Consider the following 20,917-nt stretch of genomic DNA (forward strand, 5'->3'; position numbering starts at 1 on the left):
TCTGACAAAGTCATTTTAATGGAAAATGTAAAACCCCTTTCAACTTCAATGTACAAAGCATGTGTAACACTTGCACTTTTAACAAATTAAAGCAAGCCAATGTTTTAAAAAAATACATCATTGAATGTATATATGTATATATTTACATAGCATATTAAGTTTAATATTTAAGCTTTAAAAGTTCACATAAATTTTACCAAAATGAGACAAATTTTAAATAAATTACACCTTTTGAAAACGTTTAATTGTACACTGAATAGCTTCAATAAAATACTGAAGTGTCTGTATTTAATATCTACTTTATATACTTTATATTTTACAAAGTTTACAATTATTTGGCAGTAATTTTCAGAATATGACATGACTGCTGTGTGGACTCAGCAAGATCCCAAATGCAGGCAATAGCTGGTGTTTGTGTCCTACTCTCACAGTAACTGTCTCAATGTAGTGAAAAAGATCTGAATTATTTTAGCAAACTGTACAAGTCACATTTACATTTGATCAACAATATAGCATAGAATTTTGTCGTTTTTTTCCAAAAATAAATACATCATCTTAAATCTTTGACATTTCACAAACTTCATGTACATTATAATACAGACAGCAGAACGCTGCTCAACTGTTTGCAAGTGGAACATGGAATCACAGTGGCTGTGATATGAAGCTCTACCGTTGCAGTGTCATTAACAAGTAAATATGATGACTGTGTTTTCTTGGCACTGATGGTTTGTGAAGCTTAAATTAGTGTGTTTACTGTTCACAGATCAGGTGAAATAACCTCTGGGTGATGCTACCTCCAAATAGCAGTGTGCTCAGTTCTCCTCCATATCTTCCATTTCACCTTCGTGAATCTTCAAAGCTCTCACCATTTCTTTAACTGCGTGATACAAGATATTTTTAACCTGCAAGAACATGGGACAGATTTCAGTAAGGACTATGACCTGAGGAACTCTGCGAAGTTTAGGACTGAGGCCTAAGCTTAGTGGATGGAAAAAAGAAAGGCTTCATCAAGCCCGTGCAAAAGGAACAGCTTTTTACACATTTTAGAATGTAATGTGAAATAAAGCCAGCAGCTCAAGGGAGAGTCATTTACAGCCCTGACATTCATGCTGCTGCTCATTGTTATTCTGTGTGAACAGCAGCAAGGAAGTAGCTCCACGCACTGCTCGGCATTTCAATGAGCCCGAGTACACCCTGCCTTCCCAGCCCCTTCCAGAGCAGCATTCATTTCCTACCTGCAGTTTATCATCATAATTGATTTCTTCCTTTGACAGCCTCAGCTCCTGCGTTAGGTGGAATGACTGTACAAGATGTTCTGGAGACACAAAGTCTTCCGTTACTTGAACGCAGCTGTGAAAATTTTGCACCTATCCAAAATAACAAAAAGAGACTGATCATCAGTATGTGGGGTTATTCTTTGGCAGAGGTACCTGAGGAAAGAGTGGGCCTTGAGATGCCTTACCCAGAGCCTTATGGCACCTTTACAGGTAGAGAGCAATTGTGTGTGTCTGCCTTATCCTCTGAAGGCTGCACAGGTGCCTGTGCTCGGCATTAATCCCACACTGAGGCTCTGTTCCTCCCTCAGCAGCTGCACTCAGCCTGCCCAGCCCTGGAGCTGCCCTGCCCTGCAGGACCCAGCTCCTCTGCCACGCACACACACTGCAAGCTGGCACCTTCATGGAAAAGGAACTGCCAGTGGAGATACTTGAAAGAAACAACCATGAACAGAGAAAGGGGAGGCTGAGAAGCAGGGGGAAAAGAGCACTTTTCTTCTTTCTCTGAACATTTCTTCTTACTGACATGAGATAACTACTGAGGAACAGACACCATCTCCTGCCACCCAGGTCGTGCCTGGAGGACAGGGGAAAGGGAAACTGCTTCCTCGTTGTGACCCAACCACCAACTCCAGTTCACTCCCTTCAGAACCAATTGTGTTTTCACCCCTAAACCTTTACAAATTCCACTGTAATTTGTAATTCAGCAGTCAAAATCCTCTTTTCCCCAAACTCTAACAGCTCCTCACAGAAGCTGTGCAACAGTTTGAATTCCCTAAGCCTGGGGGCAGGGAGGCAGAGCCTCAGCCATTCCAGCAAACACTCCATCCCACCCTGCTCAGGACTGATAAGAGATCTGTGTAGAGAGAGATCTGTTTTCAAGAGAAACCTAGCAAAATCTAGAGTTTCTAAATGCGTACTCTAAAAATTCCATTATTTTACCTGACATTCAGAGAAACCACTGGGGTCTACACAGTTGAGGACACAGGACTTAAATTTAAAAATTTCTTTCTTCTTCAAAACCCCTGCCCAAGTCTGATTTTACACAGCAGCCCCCCTGCTACAGCTGAAATCCCAGCAGGTGACCCTCAGCTCAGCAGTCATGTTGCACATGGGGTTTTTGATGGCTCATCATCATCATCAAGGACAAAGCAGTGCTGGTCCCTCCTGGGAATTCATCAAAACACAACTAATTCTGGACACGAGGAGGGTTTGTTGATGCCACACTATCTGCAAACACAGAAAGCCAGGACAGAGGCAGCAGCTGCAGAAGTGCCAGCATGAGGCTCCCACCAGCACTCAGGGAATTTCCTAGAGCCTGGGGTGAGGCACCTCTGCCTTGTGCAGCTCCAGCCCCCTCCCCTCCCTCACAGGCTTCCCACCTCTTTCAAGTCTCTGCCTGCCCCTGGTTTCCTTGCCAGCCCATGCAAATCCCACAGCACTCGTTCACTTTCTCCTCACTAAGACAAAGTTTTACTGACTCCCTATTTCTCCCTCCATGGCAGAATAGGAACCATTTGTTTCCCTCAGACCTTTAATTCTGCCGTGCCTGAAGTTTGCTCTTCCCTCCCTTCCAGGGCCTGTCTTATCCGTGTGAAAGTTTGCGGGGACAGATTTTACCCGGCTGCTCTGGTGCTCAGCATGGGAATGCCCCGCTGACAGCCCCAGGCAGTTCTATTTATAGTATTTCTAACACAAGCTGATGCAGTGACACACACAGAGAAACGTTTAGCAACGATTCCCCTGAGGTTTGTGGGGCGAGGAGTGCAGCACTCCCACGCCTATGCCACTTCCAGCTGAACTGAGAACAGCTCCACACCCGGCCCACGCAGCGCCGGCGCTTCCAGCAGGGCCGGGAGGCGGCTGCGGGGCTGGAAAAGCCCCAGACCTGGGCTGGGACAGGGAAAGGGGAGTGGGCAGGGAAGAAAGGGCCACCCAGCCATCCTGATGGCCACAGGATCAGTCACTTCCTGCAAGGCTGAGAGCTCTGCGTGTGCGACGCCCAGACCTTTATCCTACAATCCTTATCAGAGCGGTGCCAGGATGTCACATTGCCTCCGAGCGTGTTATTGTACAATACATAATCCTACTGTTAAATCAAAATAATGCCTCTATAAAAAACAACATTATAATAACTTGTTCCACTATGAGCAAGTTTTGCAGGGTGCCTGAACACCACATTTCAATTACTGACTCCAGTATTTCTAGCTTTTTTTTTTTTAGTTCCAAGTATTTTACCAATTTGGAGCCACCAAGTTAAAACCAGGGAGGCCATCTCTAGAGATGCCTATGATACAGCATAACCCACAGTGGAGCAGCAGAAAGAGTGAATCTTTCAAAAGAACACTACCAACACCCTTTTTTAGCTGGGCAAGTTCCAAAGAGAGCTCAGGGGCTCCCAGTCACAAGTGCCACAGGGGGAACAAGGCCCAGCCATCAGCAACCAGGGACACTGCTGAGCCCCCAGTCTGTACAGGCAAGAGGAAAGGACATGCCCCTCACAGAGCATTCAGGGAGCAGCTGCAGAGGTGACAGTCCAACACTGTATCTATTTCTGGATTCTCCTTCTGAAAGAGCAATTCCCTCTACAAGAGGAACAGACAAGGCTGCCCTGCCCGTCACAGCTCACAGGAGAGGCTGTCCCTCCCCTCCCACCGGGAACAGTCTGACTTTGCCTGCTGCAGGCATCACAAGAAGAATGTGACTGCTGTCTGCAAGTACACAGGGAGGGGGAGAAAGCTGGGAAGCAAGAGGAATGCTACATGCTGCCATGAAATGTAAAGAATAAGCTTTAAAAAGCCAGACATGAATCCATAGAACCAGGGGGGTCTGGTGTGTGGAAAAACAATAAACAGAAGAAATACACAGAACCTCCTCCATGTTAGGGCAGTAAATTCTAGACCAGCACGTCAGAAGCAGCAGTGTGCCAACAATCCTAACTGGCTCCAGAATGGAAGAGTCAGAACTACACTTATGCAGTGACCACAGGCAGCCAGGCTCCCCAGCTCCAGCCCTCAGTCTGATTCCTCCTGCTCCATAACATTACTCATGAGCAAATAAAAATGTTAATTTACCACCTAATTTAGCATCAACTTTTACCCAGTTTTAATAATTAAAAGGTTCATAATATGCATGCAAATCTGAAACACTTAATGTGTAAACTTAACATGGTATGTACTCTTGTGCAGACTTATTTTTCAGTTTTTAAATGTGCTTTGTATCTCTGAAGTGCTGGTGCTGATCCCTAAGGTCAGTATTTACGCATGTCTGCAGAGAGCACTATGCACATACATGAAAGAACACGATGCTTTTATTTCCTCCTACATGGCAGATTCACAGGAACTTCTTACTGAAGATGAAAAGGTTCTCAGCTTCACCCACTAAGGTTTAAAAACACCATGTTATTAACTCCTTGGTGCCAGAAGCTACAACATTACCACTTCAAACACAATCTGCAGTTTAAAGCCAAGGAGATAAAGATAAGAGTGGTCTTATTTTTGGTCCTTACACATATAAAGTAGAGGGAAGACTGGAACAGTCCCACTACTTCATGTTTTATATTCTGTATGGCTTTATGTAATGGCACATGCTATACAGAACAGATTTCCCAGGACATTTGTTATTTCCCCTGGGTTCCCATACACTCTCCTATCTGGGATACATCTCTCCTGTTTCATGGGATCAGAGTAAGGCTGCTGGAGGATGCGATACATGACTCTGGGAGTGCAACTTCTTTAGCCTAACAGGAGCCAAGAACAACAGCAATGTCAGGTGTTCCTCCACATTTGTGGAACAACATCAACCCCTGAGTCATTGTATGGGGGAAGGCAACCTACAACTCCCTAGATTTGGGTCAGCAAGGTCTGTTTGGGGCTGTCTGGGTCTTTCCTTTGCTGTGCCAGAGAACAAATCCACACAGACCATCCAGAGCTATGTACCACCATGTCCAACCCATGCAGAAAGGCAGTGGGATGAGGAGGAGCCTAGTCCAGGTGAGGTACCAGCTGCTTTCAATGTCCCATAACAGACACAGTCAGAGACAGAGCAGGGACATGACCCCTGCCATCACTACATCCTGTCAGTTTCTCCTAGAGGAAACCCCACTAAACCCCACTGCCCTGGCCACAGGACATGGTGAGCCATTGCTTCCTCTCTGCAGGAAGCTGATCTGCAGATTGAAAACCAAACAGCACCTTCTTCAGAAAGCCTTGGCCTCACTTGAACCCACAGGGAGACCAATGATAGATCTTCACATCACAATGGTTTGCAACCAACTCCAGGGTGGGGATGCTCCTCATTCCTTGACAGTCAAGGACCTCATTAGTGGTGCCTGACAGCAGCCAAGACAGCAAGCTCCACCTCCTGCTGAAGCAGGAAAGAAATAAATCTAGAAGGGCCTAAAAATCTCACCTAAACAACTGAGCTTTCTTCCTCTTTTCACCAAAGAGCAGCAGTTTACAGGCTGTGAGGGGAAAAAAGGCCTAAAGGCAGTAACAAAGCTTTTATGCCAGGGGGCAACTGAGGCTGACTAATAAAATTCATCCTGCTACTCCAGAACTGCCCCACTGGCAGTACCTTTCCTACCCAACTACAGACTAGATCAGCCCAGCTGCTGCCAAGGTGGGATCACTCCTTCTCAGAGTAAGACACAACTTACTCTGTATGATGACTTCTGGTGATTGATGTGCCTTCTATGTTAAAAGGAACTTACATTTGGCATGGGAAAACAACCAAATTTCTGTTACAGAAACACCAGAACACCCACTACAATCCTCCTACAGCTAAAGACAGAAACAATGACACCTGACATCCAGGTGCTTACCATCCATACCTGCTCAAGCTGCTCTCCCTGCCCCTCCTCAATCAGGTTAACTGCTGGCTTAGAAGAAGAAAATTACCAACCTGACTCTGCCATAACTACTCAGTTTGTTTAGAAATGAATTTAGAAATGTTTGCTACAGAAATGAAAAGGGGAAAACAATGGTTAATAATGGTCTGTTCATTTGTAATTGTAAAGCAAGAAAAGAACTCATACTTAAGGCATTCCATTTGCTACACCAGCAGATGTATCTTATTTTACATTCCTACATGCTAACAGATACTAATAAAACAACTAAATGTAACTGAGCACAGATGTATCCATGCCTTTGGAAAAAAGTTATTAATTTTGCATGTCTTAAACTTAATGTACATTACCTGATGAAGTGCTCCTGCTGGTAGAATAATAGCATCACCAAGGAACTGAATAACTGTGCAGGTTTTTACTCCATATTCTTCAAAAAGTCTTTGGCGAAGTTTTTTGTTCACATACCAACTCTGATCACGGATTGGATCGTGCTCTGGTAAAACCTCCAGGCCTTGCTCCTTTGCTATCTGTTAAGTACAGAAAATATCCCAAATAACTTCCAAAAGAACCAAACCTTTTGCTGATCAATTTTATGTATGGCCACCTCACCAAGCAATGTCACTCAGTTCCCAATACCAAACAAGAGCTCTGGCTAGGGACTCAAAACAACCCTGAAGGATCTGGGAGGTCTCACTGAACTGAGGACATCTGCAACACTCCCACTCCAAAGTGCAGAGCTTTAAAGAACTCAGCACAATAACTTATTAATAAGCAACATGCTCTCTGTGTGACTTTTTTCATGCAGAAAATAAAATCTGAGCTCAGGAATGCTGCAAATTCTTCACTTTTGACACACACACACAACATCACCACTTTAGCTCAGGAGAAAAGCAGCCAATAAAGCCAAAGGTTGTAGTCCTGGCAAACCTGCTCCAGGTGCCTCTGCTTGAGCACAGGGCTGGACAGAAGGGACCTCAAGGGTCCCATTCCAACCTCAGCCATGCTGGGATAAGAAGCTGCTTTCCTACCACCCTATGAAGGTATTCAGAAAAAATGATAACACATAAAAATACTTCCTGACATCAGTAAATGGAATGGCACAACCATTTCTCATCAAGTGAGCCACAGGGGAACAAATATTACTCTTAATCAACTGCTACTAAATCAATCCTAGTCACTGAAAAAGAAAAAAAGTTATTACATATAAAGAACACAGACCTAAACCACCTGTCATGAGTCATGAAACAAGTATCTCATTAGAAAAAGAGGGTTTTTTTTTATTTTATTAAATGAATGTAATTATGTGATGCAGAACTTGAAACTCTCCTTGAGTATTATCACCCTTTTAATGAGATACTGAGATTTTGTATCTTAGCAGCAGCAAAGTGGTCCCAATGATTACTCATCAATAATCTCCAATTCAGTACTTCCCAAATACCACCACTCCTAAAATACATGGTGACACACAACTCACTTGGGATACCAGGGCTGACTGTGGTAGCAAGTGACAAACTTCTTTTCACAGCATCCTAAATGGGGCTGTTTTAAACCTGTTGCTCAAATAGTTTCACAGCTATTCTCTATAGTTTCAAAAGTGCTCTGAGGGAATATGCAGCACTTCCTCTCTATGTCCACCTATTCCTTTGCATTCATGATTTTATTCACAACTCTCTTTTTTGAACTGAAAAGCCACCATCTAATTTATGAGCACCTACTTTCTGAATGAACAAAAAGTCTTGCTGACTAATTCATAATCTCCTGCAATTAGCTTTGTTTTACTTACCAGTGCTCACTTTTCCCCACAGCTCAGCCTGCCAAAGAGCAAATGTTTGAGTCACTGGAGGACAGCTGGCCTGGTACAGACACTGCTTTATTGTCAAAGGGAATCTTCAGTGCTGAATTGCTTGGGCTCCCCCTGCTCACAGCAGAGCCCTTGGCCTCGAGTTGGTCTATGGACCCCTTTGCTGCAGCCAGTTAACACTCATCTGATCTCTCCTCACAGAAGAGGACAGTAAAGACATCTCCTCAAGCAATCACTTCAGTGATAACTTTGCTATTTCTGTCTTCTATCAAGGCCACCTTCCAGAGCACAAAATGTGCTAAGGGCAGGGCACAGAACACTGCTTCCAAGATGGGATCCCTACAATTAATGCACTGACAGATAATCCTAGGGAACAACTGGAAAGGTTCTGATGTGGCTCTGAGTTCTGATCACCACAAGCCACTGCAGGATGATCTGCAGCACAGCCAGGTTAAGTTTGCTGCCCCTGGGGATGTTCTCCCACTGCTTCCACCTTCACCAAGAGCCCAGCCATGTTCCTGTGCTGACTGATGTGACAGTCCTGGCAAAGATTGGTGTCCACGGGTGGTAAGGCCAGGAGACTTGGCATGGGAAAGTTCACCAAAAATTCAGCAGCAATAATACAACAATGGATCAGTGACAGAAAAAAACCATCCCACAAATTATCTTCTGTATTAGAGCAGGGCAAGAGCAGATCTCCATGCCCTCCTAAGCCTTCAGTTACAGACCACCTGTCACTCTCACAAAGTGAATTTATGTGTTACATACTTTATTTGTTGGTGGTGCAGCAGTTCAAGTATAGTTTATTTTATGTGCTATCAAGGAAATAATTTTGCCTTCCTCCCTTCTCTAACACTGAGGTGGGGTTTGTGGTTTTTGCCAGTCCCTTTTGATTGACCAATTATTTAGGGTCTATTTATAAATGATGTGTAATAAAGCTAACCTTTTGCAGAAACTCTCTTATCTTGTCAGCATCTTTGCCAGCATAAATGTGCCACAAAGCACCAGGTAATTCACTGGAATCTTTCAACCTCTTCCTTAAAAGGTCATCCAAATCTTCCTCTTCCAACTTCTTCAAAACTCCTAAGGTTCAACAAAAATATTCTTTAAATGTGAGAAGAAAAAATGGAGAAACTAAATATTTTCTTTTCAAAATTCTTGTGTGGGATTGAGCAGATGGAAGTTTGCTGAATACAACAGAAGCCACCAGGTGATCTTGCTGTTCAGTGTCTGTAACTCATTACTAGAACACAAATGCTGTGGATACCTTAAAAATACCTTTAATTTTTGAACTTTTTCACATTTCCTGAATTCCACAGAACACAATCTCCTACCTGAAATAAACAAGCAGGGCTGGTACCAAAAATGAAAAGATGGAAAAGGTGTTTTCCTGCAGTCAGCACAAGCAGTGTATGGCATGCTGTTATTGCAGCCAGAGCTCTCCCAGGATGCTCAAGTTTGCTGCTATTAACTCCATGCATACACAAGTGAAAACAAAGCAAATGACAGACAAACCTTACTGCAGCTCTATTAGTCACACCCAAAATCTACATTTGCTGATTATGGAATAAGAGGACAAAAGAAAAAGGGCAAAGAAACAAAACTATTTCAGTGATTTAAAGACTGTTTCACATAAGCAATAAACCTCATAGAGACAACTAACATACACCAATTTAAGCTCTCCAGTGCTGAAAAATTACATTACAGCCCAAATTCAATAGAGTAAGCACAATGCATCCAGAAGAAGCAGCATAAACAGAAGGTTTGGCAAATACATCATCCTGACATAACTGTTAGAACCAGCACAGCTTCCAGAGAAAATCCTTCACCCTGCACTTTCATTAGCTATGCCAGCCCCAGCACAGCAATGGTGCATCAATTATATGTAGTGGCAAAAAAAGTGGAAAGAGTTTGAAATACCATTTCATAATTCATGAACTGCAGTGTATTTTATACAGAACTAATGTGTGTGCAAACCCTTGGAACAAAGAATCACCCAGCTGCAAGCAGGTTCTTATGGATCTGCCTTCCAAAGCAGAGTTTCAATTTTAGAAGGGGCAGAACATTCAGTCCATCTACACCTCTTACAGTGAGTGAGGTTCACATTACCTGATTTGGAAAGTACTCCATTTCCTTTGGCTATGCCAACATAAACAAGGATGTTCACGACATCAGACACTTCAATATGGAGATTTGTGGTTCCTATGTCATGGTCTTTAGTAGCAGCCACACCTATGTTACAAGATAAAATTAAGATTTGTTTGTATTGCATATTCAAATCAGAACATGTAACAACAGTGAAGAAATTTCTGAAGTATACTTGGCATCACTGAGATAGACAAATTAAAAACATGTTTTTGGTTCACCTCCTAAACAAGGTGATACCAATGTTTTCTGCTAAACAAGAAAACATGACTTTTTAACAGAGTCCTTGAGATTCTCTCTTAGCCCAGGTACCTGTCTCTACACACAGAATAAAATGTTCCAGCAGAGTAGTCAGGGACATTTCCTGACCACTATGTTCCATTCCTCTTCAACCCTTCAGGTTGTTCAGGGCAATGAATACACAAGGTTATCAAAGGCAATACAGGCACAATGAATACACAAGGTTATCAAATCTGTCACTTTTATGTCTGGCTGTAAGAGAGTCCTTAATCAAAACTATGCCCAAACAGGAAAATTAATTTTAGTTTTAAGAAGTGGAAATGAACATTTTTAAGTCAAAAGGACATTCTGGAACACAGCCTTAGAGCAGTAATACCTCAGAGTGGCATTAATGACTCAGTTCTCAGACCCATGCCATTATCACTATTGTTAATATGCTTCTTTCACAGGATATTTGGAGAACTTTTAAAACCAAAGCCATTGTGTCACAAATTCCTACTCACTTCTTGTCCTATTTGTAAAACAGAATTGAACACAATTCTTTGCAAAAGAAGGAGCAGACAGAAGATATATGTGGGAATCAACCTTTTCTAAACAGGTTTTTGAGTGTACAGCACACAAAATAAATTATGAGAAATAGGATGAGATTAATTTATGACCAGAATTATGAATACAATGATATTTCATGAAGTATTTTGTCACACAGCATTACTAAAGACAGGTTCTATCACTGTGTAGAAGCAGCTAACCATTTATATGGTCCAGAATACTGTAATAGCATAAGAAAAGATGGAAAGAAATGGAGAAGCAAATAGACTCTCATCGCCCAGGTGCAAGTAGTCCTAAATACCCAAGTCAGTCAGTATTTCCCTATATTCAGTGATCAAGAAAGCTCAGTTTTCTGTCAGGCATGGCAATGTGTGATATTCTACAAGTTTAAGGGAAGAGGTAACAGCTGCATTCACAGGGCACACTCACCATAAGCACTGCACAGTCTGGGTCCCAAATCCGGACGGACAAAAAATCCTGGCAGGTGAGAAGCCAAGTTTAGTTTTCCTTCTGGACTACAATATTCAGGCAAGGGTAAACTTTTTAGTAAGTCCTCATATCTGGAGAAGAAAAAAAGAATAGAATTGGATTTGTGCCATTGCACAGAGAGAGGAAATAGAGTAATATTAAGATTGACTGAAGACGATCTAATATTGAACTAAAAATACCTTGCTGGCATCATGGTCTTGAAATCTTCACCAGAAGGCCAGTCTTTCAGTTTTAGCAGAGCTGTTTCTCCATTTTTTACTTTCTGCCGTTCTGTAAGTAACAGAAATAACTAAAAATTCATGTACTGTAGGCATTACACTTTATTCACCTAAACATTAACTCTAAACCTGCCAAGAATCAAAATTTTATGCATAAACAGGAGATAGCTGATTTTGAGACTCCAGAATGATACAAACCAAACTCAGCTAGTTAAGTAAGAAGGACATGTGTCCAGTTTCTTAGTCAGACCTAGCTAGTATAATAGTGCATCCTTAATTCTGCAGAGATACAAATTACAAGTTTCTACCACATTGTCTAGAAAGAGACTACCCAGAGCTTTCTTTTGAAAGTTTCTTCAAAGCCTCAAGATCCATAATGATAATTTTTAACTGCAGTTTCTAACACTGATCATGTTCAGAATCAATACCATAATACATTTTTAAGGAACATACTTGAAACATCTTCAAAACCATCCCAGAACTCCTTGACATTGGTGTTTGAAATGATACTGTCTTTGCAATTCAAGATATCTGCTTGCTGGTTTCCAAAATCCAGACTGATTGACTCAGCTTTCCACAGGCTGAAGTTCATTTTCTTATGCATACCAGACACCAAAACAGGCTGTAAAGAGTAAAATCAAATAATTTTTAAAAATCAGTACTTATGCTTTCACAAGTAGACGAATTCTTTAACTGAACTGGAATACAAATGTGTCTGGAACACACATGGAAGACCTTGGCCTTACTGAGCTGTTAATACTTCTCCAACAGCACCCATATCCAAAGGTGCCACCCCTTTTTGGAATCTGTAACTCCACAACAGAAATGTCTCATTTATTATAACTGATTACCTCAAGTTGAACTACACAAGGTTCACCTGTGGGCTATACCTGACAACCTGTTTTTACCCTGTTTTAAACACAGAATTAGGCATTTCTGCCCTTTAATACACAACTCCCCAGAGCTCCTGCTGATGTCACTTTACTGACCAACCTGCTCAATACCTACCCTTCCTTGTTTCCAGCACTCTTTGAAGAGTTTCCAGTTGTTGGTGTTTTTATGATCTCTGAGCCACAGAACATGCTTGTCACAGATCCATGAGTACTGGATATCACTGTACCGTTTACTGCAGTCATCCTGAATACTTTTTTTCTCATCCTTTGGCTCTTCTTTTATTTCAGATTTTACATTTATCTTTGGTGCTCTATTTGGTGGAATCTTGTTTTCTACTACTGAAGCAATTATATCATCAAGAATGTTTGGCATAGTCCTTCCACTCTTACCACTCTGTTAGAAAACAAATGCATACTTAAACAGTGTAAAAGCAACTTAATGCAATTCCTTTTGAAAAAGAGTAGCATTTCTGATGTTATATCAATTATTATCACATATAAAAACAAATAAAATGTTAATGTGTGTGTGCATATTAAGTTTTAAATATGAATGAGTATTTAAAGCAATACATCTATCAGACTGCTCTAACTGTAATGTGCCAGAATATAGATTGATAGAGATTTTCAAATCCTAAGAGAAAAAGTGCATCTTGTGAAGACTTACTGCTGTTCCTGTGGAGTACACTGGAGCAAAAGCAATGCCAGCATCTGTAGAGCCCAGGCGTAGTTTGCCTGCTGTTGTAGTTAACAGATCTCGTAAGGTTGAGCCCTGCTCGTTGTTCTGAGATGAAGGAGGGGAATTTTTACAGTTTGGGGACTCCAAATTATCCTGATCCTTCCCTTCCTTCGAATGTTTTCCAGAAGGACATTCTTTGTTCTCTAAAACAAAAATAGTCATTGCAAGTTTATGCTGTTGTATTGTAATGCACACATAGGAACAGCACCAGTACCCTGCACTTCCCAGTGGTGGTAACAGATTGCGCAGCACTAGTGCTTTATTCACCTGGAAACACACCAGAGGACATCTGCATCCTTCAGAACACAGTCAAACAGTGTGACCAGGCAAAGGCCTCCCAGAGCATCTCAGACCTGCAGCTGAGTGAGTGCCTGTCACAAGTGAGATATGCTGTAGCTGGAAATGCTTCCCCAGCACAAAGGCATTCCACCAGCTACCTTCTGCTGATGGTTTCTGATGCCACCAGGGAAGAGAAAGAACACTGTCTTTTCTTTTTGTGAACAGCAAATGGCACTAGTTTTTTATTAATTCAATTATAGAATGACACAGAATCACAAGCTTGGAAGAGACCTTTAAGATCAAGACCAACCCATGCCCTAACACCACCTCAACTAAACCCTGGCACCCAGTGCCACATCCAATCTCTTTTTGAACACATCCAGGGATGGTGACTCCACCACCTCCCTGGGCAGACCATTCCAGTACTTCATCACTCTTTGTGTAAAAAACTTTTTCCTAATATCCATCCTATATCCCCTGACACAGCTTAACACTATGTCCTCTGGTTCTGTCAGTGCTGCCTGGACAAAGAGCCCAACCCCACCTGAGCTCAGGTGCTGTAGAGAGTGACAAGGTCAGCCCTGAGTCCCCTTTTCTCCAGGCTGAGCACCCCCAGCTCCCTCAGGGGTTCCTCACAGGGTTTATGTTCCCAGCCCCTCTCCAGCCTCGTTGCCTCCTCTGGACGCGCTCCAGCGTCTCAACGTCCTTCCCAAGCTGAGGGGCCAGAGCTGGACACAGCAGTCCAGGTGTGGCCTCACCAGGGCCAGGCACAGGGCACAATGACCTCCCCTGCTCCTGCTGGCCACACCATTCCTGATCCAGGCCAGGAGCCCTTGGCCTTCCTGGCCACCAGGACACACTGCTGGCTCATGTTCAGCCAGCTTTGGACCAGAACCCCCAGGTTCCTTTCTGCCTGGGCACTGCCCAGCCACCCTGTGCCCAGCCTGCAGCACTGCAGGGTTATTGTGGCCACAATGCAGGACTCAGCACTTGGACTTACTAAACTTCATCCTACTGGACTCTGCCCATTAATCCAACCATTCCAAGCCTCCCTGCAGAGCCCTCCTACCTTTTAACAGATCAAGACATGCTCCCAGCTTGGCGTCATATGAAAGGTACCAGCAGTGCCCCCAAAGTCACAGACATGCAATGACAATTTCAAATATTTACCTTTTTTTTCTTCTCTGGCTTTCTGCTCTGCAAGATCAGCCAGCCAATGCAGTGGGGACTGGGATTCAGGCGGTGTTAACTTGCTGTCTGTGCTCACATCACTCCTTGGACTTGTGTTACCATTTGTCTCAGACTTTTGAGGAGTATTCTGCTGTTGAGACTCAGGCATACACAGAGAAATTTTATTACTGTGGTTAAGGACATTCTGCAAAACCTGTAAAGAACAAATTTATTTTTAACTACACAGCTTCACTTTAAAGTGTTTCAAAGACATGGGCAGTATTTAACGCCCACATATGCAAACTGAAATGCAACTGGTACTATTCAAATACAAAAACCCACCAGGATCAGAACACTCAAGATGCAATGTATACACATATTTTAGACTCACCTGAGACACACCATTCATTGCAGGGAGCTTGCCAGCTTGTGTGTTCTGCTTGGTGGTGCACTGACAGTGGGATTTAATTTCAAATTTTTCTCTAATATTGTGCATAGCATCTAAAAGATCTGTCAAAACTAAAGACAATTAAGGAGAAAAACATTACTAGCTGTCAATCATTGTAACCCTCTTAACAACATACACAGAGTGATGTTTTAAAATATTAAAAATTCTGAATTTACCACTCAAAACTACTCCAAAATGACTGCCCAGTTTATCTTTAAGCTTGTGCAGAGAGACACTCAATTAAATAATGGCACACTACTCTTCTGAATCATCTGAGCTTTAGTCTGCACTCCCATTGCATGGCACACACCAAGCAAGCCAGTAATTATTTACTTCTCATTGTTCAATGGGTATATCATTGCTTCATTCAATAAAACCATCAGCTACAGACTGAAGTGAGCCATGTCTTGACAAAAAAATCACTATGTGAGCATGTAAATGAAGGCTGTTTGGTAATGGGCATGCACAGAAGAACAAAACTGAGGTTAAGTAGGCAGTCTTCATTGTGATGTTTCCAGATGAGTGGTTCACTTTCACAATTTAAAATTCAAACCAGTTTCAGTCTAGAACCTGTTCTGGGAAATGCCACAATTTGAATTTGTTATGGAATCTACCCAACCTTCATTTCTACCTGAACTAACAGGCAACAACCCATGGAATAATGGCTTGGTCCTGTATTTTCAGCTTAAAATAACCTGGGAATTTACTTAGTACGTTTAAGGGCACATTTCAGTTTTTTATTTTCACATCTGTATCAATGCTGACAGAAATTTTGTGCTAGCAACCACTATACCACACCTAAAGGCACTACTTCAGAGAACTTAGTTGTAAGCAGAAATCTGAATCTAGCTGGGTTTGTGATTCCTGCTTAGTTTTTCAATTATAATGAGCTCATTCACTGCATTTTGCTCAACCAGCTGAACCAAAATCTTTCTTTTCTCTTTTGGGTATGGGACAGACAACAGTGAAAAACAAATCCCCAAAAATCCTTTGCCTCAGTGGTACTTGTTAACCATTTTCTTTTAACAGCTAAGGTCAGATTTATTGGGTACATTCTGATTGTTTTATTCTGCTCTGAAAAGGTACAAATCCATCACAAAAAAGGCCCTCCAATTCTTCACTGCCTGTCCCCAAAACCCCTTTACACATCTGGCAGCACACTCCTCTTACTCTCATCATCATCTGTGCCCAGTGCTGGTAAGTGCCCAGAGGCATTTGCCTTCTTGCAATGATTTAACCCAATTCCCAAGTTTTTAAATGGAAAATGAGAAGTTTTCTGAAACAACTCTGGCCCTGCTTCACAGAAAGACCTGGGGAAAAAGCAGCTTCTGCTTGTTGGCATATGGTCTTACCAGAGCCTGGAATAATCTGTGTTGGCATCAGGTGCTTGTGATCATGAGGCTGTCCCTTCACACACTTCATCCAGGCATACAACTCCTTATCTGCAAAACAGGATTGCCAGTGTTTTACTTGCCTTACATTGCACACACACACAGACAGAGCTATGGCCCTTCACACTGCTTTTGGTTAGAAACATTTCTCTGCACATACAGGCCTCCTAGCTGGGCATCCAGTGTGACAAGGACTTGCATACAACAGCTACTTTTCACATTAATGAAAAGAGTTTAACAATACTGAAATCTGAAACAGCTGCATCTGTAACACAGGCCCTTGCCAATTACCTCCAAATTTCAAAGTGTTTTCCCTTTATCACATTTAGTGAGTTGCCAATTTAACATAGGCTGAAATCCTTTACAGTTGCTATTAAAGCCATGAGCCTCCCTGGATGAATCCTAGCATGGAAAAGAGACATAATTAGGCTGTGATTTTATGGTTCATCAAATATAACAAAGTCCACACTCCAAGTGGAAGTGTCTGCTTCAACCAGAGTTCCCCAGAGAAGCCAAAAAGATGAACTTCTAACCAAGTCATCTCTCTGATTCAGCTTATGATACAGCTACACCAGAGGTACTGGTGGCACAAAGGAGAGGGAAGTTGCATCATGGATTTATGGCACATTAAAGCAACCATGAAACCCTAAGTCTCTATGTACTGGGTGAAAATCATTGGTGCCAGCAGAAAGGGCCTAACTGGTTGGACATGTGTTCTATAAAGTTTAAGGAAGACTCTCCTGAAATGTGCAATGTTTAAAAAAAACACACAAGAAGAATGAGAGTAAAAAATGTCTGGCCAAGCAACTGGTCACCAACCTGCTATGTGATTTTGGGGCAGAAAGAACACAATTTCTCTCTCCATCCCCAATCCTATTCACTGAACTGCTAATTTTAAGAATTTTGTCCAATCCTTTTACCAGTTTGCTCACTCCAGCAATTTAAACTAAGGAACACAACACAGGAAGCATTTAACACATTTAAAGCATTTTTTTACACTGTAGTAGGTACACAGTGTTTCAAATGTTCCTTCAGATAATGTTTCAAATGTGCCTTAAATTTATAAGCTAGTCAGTAGTTTTTGTAGCACCTAAAACATCTGAATATCCAACAGGTCACAAACATAAATAAATCAAGACAACAAAGCAGTATGTATCTACTTAATCTATTTCCTCATGGAAATGTCATAAAATGGCATCCCACTTGATGGTGCCATAAACTGTCTGAAGGTAACAATGGTTGCATATTCACTCACTCATGTAGTAAAGTGATAAGAGAAGTCATTGATAAGGATCTGAATCTGGAATATTTAAACCTTTAACATTCCTGCTGAAGCAGGGAAAAACCAGGGGATTCTCTGTTACATTCAGCAACTGTAAAAACAACTCCTGGTTCCAGGAAAAATGGTGTAATATAAAGTCCTATTATATAGAGATGGGTGGGTGGTTCTGAACGTTTTTTAAGAGAGTACCAAAGAAGCAACACAGTTCACATGAATCCTACAGCATCATTCGAAATTAATCTGCAGCAAGGGAAGCTGCTGTACTTCTGCTCTCACACGTAAAACTGCAATCAACAGAAAGGAGAAAGTCCTCCCTGTAAGAAAACTGAAGAGAAGCCTCCTTCTTTCTGCTGCTTGTTCCAACTTCTAAGACATTTTGCTAAAACTTTCCTGGCTGGTTAACACATGCTATAAAAAGCCTCTGACTGTGTGTTCCCACCAGGGTAAATAATGTTTGGCGTGAGTCCCAAGCCACGTCAGATGGATGCACACACAGACTGCAGCCCCTGAAGAGCTGCTGAAGCAGCCTCCAGCACTAAAGCAGTAACAACTGCTCTCAGTGCAGGAAAATACTGACATTAGCTCCCTAAAAACTTCAGTGTAGGAGGCCTGTCACTGCAAGCCAGGGACAAAGTGGGTGAGACTCTCCATTTGGCAAAGCTTTGCCACCTAACAGTTAAGCTTTATTTTACTAACATTTCACATCTGTGACATTACAGGCTATGACAAACATGGAACTACTTTTCAAAACAGCATTATCCTTGAATCAGTTCCTGGCACAGTGTCTGACCACAGAACTGAGCCAGGGCACAATGCCTGCCTCCCAGGGAAGGCAGTGCATTCTACCAAGCAGCCTGCACTCCAGTGTCACAGCTGAGGGCTCCAAGCCCAAATCAATCCTCCAAGTCATTCCCCCTTGCAATTGGAACCCAGCTGGGTCACCCAGAAATCAGAGGTTTGCTGATTATACTTCTCTCTCCAGACTAAAGCAGACATTTCCATTAGAGCACAGGATAAACCACATATATGTGTAAGCTTATGGATTGTGAAACTTCCGTTAACACTCATTTTAAATATCATCCAAAGTATTTTTCTCTTTCTTTTTTATGACAGATCTACAAAATAGGATGCTACATCAGTATGACAAGCCACTTCTGAAGGGAGGACTCCAGAAAACATTTAAATCAAGGCAAGTCTTAACAGCAATGAGTTACCATAAACAGGGAGGTGTGACTGAGCACCAGTCTCAACCAAAGAACAAGATTTAACCTTGAGGGGCATGGCAAAGCAATCCCCACAAATAGACTGAAACGTGGACAAAGAGCTAAAATAGCCTCCAGAACAGCTGCTTTCAGAATGACTGATTCTGTATCTAGTGACAAAAAAATAGAGGCAAAGAAGATCTAAGAGAAACCAATACACAAGAAGTAATTTAACACTTTACAGAAAGACAGGTCTAGTGAATCAGCAGCTCTACAGCAAATGAGAATAAACAGCCTATACAATACTCTAGTTCATAAAAAACTGACCTCTAGAACTTTTCCTTTCCTTTGCTTTGTAACAATCTAGGCAGACCACAAATCCACATTTTTGGCAGACCCAATGAATGTTAAATAATGTGGCTTCACATGCATCACACATCTCACGGACTCCTCTCACTGCTCTCTTCCATGCAATTTTGGCTGAAATACAAAATAAGCAGAATAAAAGGACTGAAATTTAAATGCAAAGCACAGAATGAATAGTCTTTATAGATGAAGCATTCATAAGTTTCCCCCCAGACACAACTGGGTTTTGGGGGAGGAAAGTGATCCTTCATATACAGGCCATCAAGAGCTGCCCTCTTAGTTCCATTACACAGCATCCCCTTCAATGCTACCTATTATCAACACATTATAAAGAAATAAGGCATTCAGAAAGCAAAGACTAAAGTAATACAGAAAATATATTGCTGCAAGCATGAAGAACTTTTTCAGCATACACTTTTAACCCATGCACTCATGAGGGTTTTTCACCTGAGTGCCCACAGGACATGTTTGATCTAAAGGGCAGCCAAAGCAGTGAGCTGGCCAGTGGAAGCTGGCAGAAGGGGACGGAGGTGCCTGCTCAGGAGACCTGGCTAGTACATGTTTTCTGCTCCACTTCCTCCTCACACAGCCTGGAATGAGCAGAGCCACCAGGCTGTGCCCATCTGCTGTGGGCCAGAAGGATGGAGGGTTGCTTTGGAGGGGAGGGGACAGTGTCAGCACAGCTCTGCAGGACCTACGCTGCCCCACTCCTCTCCTCTGCTCTGGGAAGGAGACACATCACAAACACCATTTGCTGGCTCACCACAGGCCTTGGCTGGGAGCTGCCTGCTCTGGCTGGAGGCCAAGCTGGCAATGGAGGCTACTCCAAACCCACCAGGAGCCTGGCCCTGGCCTGGCACAGCCACCAGCACGGGGAGGGGATGGGGCTGGCCCATTGGGGAAGGAACCCTCCCCAGCATGTCCTCCTAGGAAAATCCAACAGCTAGGGGAAGAGAGCTGCACAAAGGGAAGCAATGGTCATCCAAGAAAAACTGCAGAACACCTGAGAGCTTTGAGGGCTCCTTACCGTCTTTTTTCACCCAGGACATGGCTGTTTTCTCAGAGGTTACCAACTGACAAAATTTATCCCCTATGATATCTAGAATGTATTTAGAAGTTTCTAGGTCCAGTTCATCATCTTCATAGTTTTCATGTGTCCATAAACTCAGTGCTTCATCATCATATTGATCAGGAGAGGAGAAACCATCTATCCTAACCACTCCATTCTTACTAAAAGACAACCTAAAAATGAAAACAGATGGTTTGACTGCATGTATCAGTGTACTCTGTGACTTCCAATTTACTTGCTGCTTATATCTTACAACACAAAAGTTTTCTTTTAACATTATCATCCTACATAATCTTTAAAATTTAAAATAAATCTTACTGATGAAAATCCTTTTTAAAGGGAAATAAGGAAGCATGAAAACTAAAATTAACTTTTTAGGAACTTTTTTACATTCCATTCACTCATTCTCTCCCTCTAGCATTTATTACTCCTTTAAAATTGCAGACAGAAAAATTTTCTCTATTTTGTTTTGGCCAAAGTTTGTTCCACCCACCTTCCCTCCTCACTTTCAATTTTCAG

At 42.3% G+C, this 20,917-nt stretch overlaps 1 protein-coding gene across 5 annotated transcripts in view; it reads right to left on the reverse strand.

The window, feature by feature from the left end:
* JMJD1C (jumonji domain containing 1C) overlaps window positions 1–20,917 on the reverse strand; it is a 159,387-nt gene continuing 138,470 nt past the window's right edge. For all 5 annotated transcript variants that reach the window (XM_054276736.1, XM_054276735.1, XM_054276734.1 and 2 more), the window contains 15 exons: window positions 20,357–20,571; window positions 19,291–19,443; window positions 16,441–16,530; window positions 15,032–15,159; window positions 14,641–14,854; window positions 13,120–13,334; window positions 12,571–12,849; window positions 12,016–12,184; window positions 11,524–11,614; window positions 11,285–11,415; window positions 10,031–10,153; window positions 8,865–9,004; window positions 6,471–6,647; window positions 1,236–1,367; window positions 1–902 (listed from right to left, as the gene is read on the reverse strand). In XM_054276736.1, the coding sequence (XP_054132711.1) occupies window positions 813–902; window positions 1,236–1,367; window positions 6,471–6,647; window positions 8,865–9,004; window positions 10,031–10,153; window positions 11,285–11,415; window positions 11,524–11,614; window positions 12,016–12,184; window positions 12,571–12,849; window positions 13,120–13,334; window positions 14,641–14,854; window positions 15,032–15,159; window positions 16,441–16,530; window positions 19,291–19,443; window positions 20,357–20,571 (2,347 nt within the window). In that variant the 3' untranslated portion in view covers window positions 1–812. The remainder of the gene's footprint in view (window positions 903–1,235; window positions 1,368–6,470; window positions 6,648–8,864; window positions 9,005–10,030; window positions 10,154–11,284; window positions 11,416–11,523; window positions 11,615–12,015; window positions 12,185–12,570; window positions 12,850–13,119; window positions 13,335–14,640; window positions 14,855–15,031; window positions 15,160–16,440; window positions 16,531–19,290; window positions 19,444–20,356; window positions 20,572–20,917) is intronic.

The sequence above is a fragment of the Melozone crissalis genome, unplaced genomic scaffold, assembly GCF_028551555.1.
Source record: "Melozone crissalis strain CALT ecotype California unplaced genomic scaffold, PUWL_Pcris_2 ptg000019l_1, whole genome shotgun sequence".
Lineage (NCBI taxonomy): Eukaryota > Metazoa > Chordata > Aves > Passeriformes > Passerellidae > Melozone > Melozone crissalis.